General features: G+C 41.0%; 1 protein-coding gene across 1 annotated transcript in view; it reads right to left on the reverse strand.

Moving 5' to 3' along the window:
- LOC114560858 (golgin subfamily B member 1) overlaps positions 1-5312 on the reverse strand; it is a 49238-nt gene extending 43926 nt beyond the window's left edge. Inside the window, 3 exon segments of the mRNA XM_028586517.1 lie at positions 258-425; positions 2606-2665; positions 5188-5312. Of these exon segments, the coding sequence (XP_028442318.1) occupies positions 258-425; positions 2606-2650 (213 nt within the window). The 5' untranslated portion in view covers positions 2651-2665; positions 5188-5312.
- Between the last annotated feature and the right edge of the window lie 688 nt (positions 5313-6000).

Genomic DNA, 6000 nt, shown 5'->3' on the forward strand with positions numbered 1-6000 from the left:
CATCTTCGGCCACGCAGGGGCAGCAGCTCCAGCAGAATCCCTAAAAGTGAATACCTGAAAGAAACGTGTCACAGTGCAGTGTTTCCATTTCAGGTTAGTGTGAGTCTTGACTGCGTTTTGCTGTGCAACATGTGTAAAATGACACTGGCCTATTCAACAGTGATCATAATAGAGGAGTTTCCTTTCAGCTGGTGATTACTTATTAATTAGCGCACCTCTTTACTAGAGACAGAAGACAGGGGAGAAACTGTCCTCACCTTAAGTTGGTCATCTTTGGAGCGAAGTGCTGCATCTTTCTCCCGGATCATCTCCTTCAGCTGAGTGACAAGCAGCTCGGTTTGGGTGAGCCGCTCCGACGTTTCTTCTGCAGTAACTTCTCCACCAACACCACCACCACCAGCAGCAGCACGGGGAGAGCCTGGACCCTGGGGGGAGAGACGGGGGAGACGGTGGGCTAGTGACAAAATAACCGTACAGTATTTGGTTTTAAATGCTGCACCGAATGCACACAATGTGTTGGAATGAGTACACCGGTGTTTGTTTGCAACAACATTTTAGAGAGCAATATCTGAGCAATTTCATCTGGAGTTGATCTGGAGTACACTGCCAGCTTTAGAGAGTGTGTATTTAAGTGTGTGTGTGAGATTGAAGAGCACAGGGACGGAGAACCAGAAGACAACAGAACATTTTAAAAACAGGTATTCTGACTGAAAGAGGATCTGAAATGGGGCAATAGGGATGCACTGTTCCCCCTATTTCTTTTTCAGTACATAAATATTCATATCCAATATCAAGTGCTTATCCAAATGCAAGTTATCTTTTTATTTTATTTAAAATAATTTAGGGCTGCTCCCTCTTAGTCGATTAGTCGACTAATCGGTCGTTTTGGTCTTAGTCAACTTAGATTTATTTAGTCGATTAGTCATGTTTGATGCTTTTTTCATGCTGAATGACTTATTTCCAAGAAACGTACGAGCACATCTCTGGTAAACACAAGAATTAAAGTGGTGCTTTTGCACGACTCTTTGCGGAGAAACTCAGATCTGTCGATTAAATCAAATAATCAATTAGTCAATACAATTGAATGAGCGTTAGTCGACTAAGAATTTCTTCAATCGAGCATAGCCCTAAAATAATTATATCTCACTGTGTCAAACCCGATTGGGATTATTCCCTATGTGTAAGGCCGTGGTTCCTAAACTGTGGGGGTGCGGTGATTAAATAATGCATGGTTGCACTGCTAGTACAAGTTTGTGAAAAGATTGCTAGGTGAACGTAAAGCAGACGTTGAAGCTACACCAAACGCCACAACTACCCAAACAAAGGCAGGAAAGTACGTAGCGGTGACGACAATTCGATCTAAGGAGCCTGATTGGACAGCCAGACTCCCAGTCGAAGTCGAGCATTGTGTCTCGTTGACCATCCCGTCACGGAGAAAATCTGATCTAAATTCAACTTAACGGGGATTTATTGGCATAGGTAACAGACGTTTACATTGCAAAGGCAAGTGTGGCATAAAACAAACATGAAAATATTTTTTATCTACAAATGGGGGGTGTAGCAGCCACATATTTTATGTTGTTTATGGTCTCATTTATATTATTTGTTGATTATTGTGTTATGCACTGATATTGCAGGTGGTGGGCGTTTTCATCGCGGTTTGAGCGGAAGTGATAACATATTTGTTTGCTTCACCTTGTTCACCTGGCGGTTTTTTGGACTTTGACAGAGGGGGGGGGTAGCCCGGGAGTGAACACTTTCTATTGACCGCCGCACTAACGCACTTATTTCGACTCACAAAGGAACTTTACATTTGGTAACTGCAGTGCTGGTTGTATTTTACGTGTGGAGGAATAAATAACTGCAATACAATCTCGAGCTTGTCACAGTGTGTTTATGCCTCTCTCAGTGTTCAGTCCCTCGCGGCAGCACTTTGTCAGACTGTTTACAGACGCAACAGGGGTCAATGCAGAAGGAAATTTTATCAATCATTGTATTCCTAGCAAGATCAAATATAGAGATAACCTTATTAGGCAGTAGAGCAAATAGGAAGGGGGTGAAGAGCAGTGATCCTCCCTCACAGGAAGTGTGAGCTTTGGTTTTCTGAGTCAAAGCCCTGTGCTCAGCAGTCTACCTAATTCCAGTCGATCTGCACATGAAACAGACTGCAGAGCTTTCGCTGGGTTTGCTTTGAGCCCATTACATTGCTAGTAATAGTAAAGCAGCACAAGGTAACATGAAATGAGTCACGAAAATGGCTGCTGTCTGAGAGATGTTAACATTACTGGATAAAATCAATGATCACTCTGTAGCATGTTTTTAATTTTACTCTAGAAAAATTAATAGGCGATCAAGGTGTAGAAACGGTCCTACAAATGTATAAATATAGCAACATTTTGTTTGATTTCAGACATATTCTTGGGTTTTCTCTTCAGTGACCTCAGGTCTGAAATTATTACATCCAGTATTTTTTTTATTTTTTTTTAAACGTTTCAATGGAAACAAGCTGTGAGACACAAATAATTACATGTGATCGTTGTGTAGACACAGATTACAATTCAATGTGATCATTCAAGTAATGAAAAATAAGCATATATGTACTTACTACAGAGCCAGGCTCTCCCTCTTCACCGGAAAGCCATTTCAGCATAGTTTCAGTTTAGACCTGACACACACACACACACACACACACACACACACACACACACACACACACACACACACACACTAAATAAATGATTTAGAGTCCAGAAAAGTGTCCATTTTATCCCTGATGTGTCAGTTTTCGCTTCTCTGGTTTCTAAGCGCTTAGTGTTTTTGGGGGGGGGGGTTGATGGTGGTGGTTTTGGGGTCCTCCCTAGAGAAAATGTTAAGTTTTAAATAAAAAATTTTGTTTTGCTATTTCACATTATTTTTAACCTTTATTATTACCATATCCGTGTCTAAATCGACAAAATCATAAGATTGACAGTCTACTAAGAATTTCGGTAACACTTTACTTGAAGGTATCTACATAAGAGTGACATGACACTGTCATGACACATGAACCCTAACTCTAACCCTAACCTGTCATGACAAAAACACTTAAAGTGGCCATATTATGAAAAAAAATCACTTTTTCTGGGATTTGGGGTGTTATTTTGTGTCTCTGGTGCTTCCACACGCATACAAACTTGGAAAACAATCATCCATGCTGTTTTTGAGTGAGATACGGTTTCTAAATGTATCCGGCCTTCAGTCTCCGGGTGAGCTGGTCAAAATCTGCACGGCTTTCTACGTCATCGGCCGAAACATTTGGTGTGTGCTAACCACTTTAGCTAATACCACATCAGCTAGCTGTAGCCGGGAGACTTCTTTTAAACGAGGACGCACTTCCAACTTTGCGTTGAATACCTGCAGACGAGGGACATTTAAGTAATTCTATACAATTTATTTTGTAGTTTAGGGTGAACTCGTGTGTGTTGTAGCAGTGTTTTGCCATTGAGAACGAGGTGGCTAACCGCTAGCTTCTAGCTAGTAGCCCAGTACCTAGCTACTGCGCATGTGCGACTCCCAACAAAGATGGGATAGAAGAGAGATGTCTCACTCTGTAGCTAAAACAGAGAGCTCAACACAGGGTGAAAAGAGGAGCTGCAGCAATGTGCAGTACAACAAAAATATGGTGTTTATGGAAAAATAAACCATGTAAACCTATTCTGATATAACCTCTAAATACAATTACAAACCTGAAAATGAGCAAATTATGGGCGCTTTAATGACAGAAGCGTTATGTCATAAACGTTTATGACTGTTTATAATGTTTATGACACGTTCATGACAGTGTCATGTCACTCTTATGTAGATACCTTCGAGTAAAGTGTAACCAGAATTTCTTTAGTCTTGTACAGCCCTAATATAACACAGGGGCTGTTTGAACCTCCAAAGAACACTAATACTGTCTAAATTAATGAGCAGGTCATCCCTTGTAGAGTTGCTTGCAGGCAATACAAGACTACTCTCGTTCTCTCTCGCTCACCGTCTCCCTATCTTAAAATATTTAAAAGCATCCTTTCAGGTCAATACATCGGCCAACCTCACCAGCAAGCCCTCAGAGGTAGGCCTAGTGATTCACGTGATTGTTGGGATGTAGGCCAATCACAGAATCAAACATATTCATAAAGCCTCTCTCACTTTACAGTTGGTTGCAGGCTCCATTTTCGCGGCAGAAGGGCACAGCCTTGTTTAAAACCAGACTGACAGGTGTGGCTCTTGGTACGTGTTGTAGCTAGAACTACAAACACCTAGAAGAGTAAAGAGGCCACGGATTCAAGGCCTGGTTTGACGTGGAGTACACGGACAGGCTGCACGGTTAGCTAAATTCATTCAGCTTGCTGAACAGTCCAACCCCCGACGTGACGCAGGGGGAAAATCAGGTCAAACTGGTCCTCTCACGCATACCACAGTGGGATAAACTATCCTCAATGCTAACTGTGGCTATGTGGTGTGTTTCTTGAAATCCCTGATCCATCGAACTTTATGCAATTTATGTTATTTACACAAACGCAAAATTAAGTTGTTATTTTGGGATGAGCACTAGGCAAAAATTAGCAGGTGCACAATCCGATGCAGAACAGTCCCTGATTGTGCTGTTAAGGTTTAGAGGACTGCACTGGGATGGACAGATTCATGTTAAAGATACTGCAGACAGACAGGCAACTGTGCTTCTCTGGAGGTCCATTATTTAGCTGGAGATAATCGCAGTTTTCAAGAAACCTAAAACGCAGAAAGCAAATAAAGTAGTGCTGACTGAGCTGAGGAAAAATCCCCATTTAAAACACTATATTGTTAACAGTGTAGCGTCACTAAAAGTTGTCCGTGGGAAGCCAAGGTTTTGACATTAGCTAAGTTACTAGCTAGCTTGCATCTCCAAATGCTATGCAAGCAGACTAACCAGCGACTCATTTGAACTGCTAAAGCTTCAAACTTGTACCAGAAGAGAAGGCCTCGGGGGTTTGGGGGGTGGGCGTCGGCAACTCGAGCAGTTATGTGAACAAATACCGGTTATAGCTAACGTTAATCCAGCTAGCTAACTTTATCTTGCTACATGCTAACTTCGCTAGCATCGGACTGCATCTCTTGACTATCCACTTGATGAATTAGCTCAGTCAAGCAACTCGAACCCGTTAAATGTTACTTTGAAGTGCTTACCGGATTCACAGCTTCATGAAGAATCCACGTGAAACCTTACAACGTCGACAAAATCTCGTAAAATTACATTTTATTCCACTTAGCGACGATGGGACAGAGATATGCATTGGTCACGTTTGTCAACAGACAACTGGGAGGGAGCTGCGCATGCGCACTTCTGTCATAGTGACAGGTCCCTGGAGGAGGATACCCATCGATGGAAATGTTTAATAATTAACATCGGCTACAAAAAAGATTTCATAAAAGCCATGGATGTGTCTGGACCTGTTAAAGCCATGCAGACGTTAAGTCCGTTATTGGCTCATTTTATTCTTTTTCTGTGTGTGTGTGTGTGTGTGTGTGTGTGTGTGTGTGTGTGTGTGTGTGTGTTCTCCCATCAAAGAGAAAACAAACACCAAGATCATCACTTACCTCTCATTTCCATCTTCGTTTAAACAGCCTTGTGCGGATCACTTTTTTTAATCTATTTTATGTTTCATGCACAAACATTTCAGTGAAGCTGTCGTTGGAAATGAACTGTTAACTTCTTTGGAAAACAAAGAAGTTGAAATATAGGAATAAAATAGAATAGAGGCAATATAAAAGTAAATTAAATTAAATATAAAATAACAATAATAATAGGCCTACACTTTATTTATATAGCACCTTTCAAAACACAGATACAAAGCGCTTTACAATAAAAAACACAAAACTTTTAAAATTAAAATTAACTACCTGCCTGAAATATATGAAGGGCAAAAGAAAAGAAAACAATAAAATAATAAGGCAGCGCAGATGAAATCAGGATATCCTTTCCGATAAAAGTTTGGAAAG

Source organism: Perca flavescens, chromosome 1 (assembly GCF_004354835.1).
Source record: "Perca flavescens isolate YP-PL-M2 chromosome 1, PFLA_1.0, whole genome shotgun sequence".
In the NCBI taxonomy this organism is placed as follows: domain Eukaryota; kingdom Metazoa; phylum Chordata; class Actinopteri; order Perciformes; family Percidae; genus Perca; species Perca flavescens.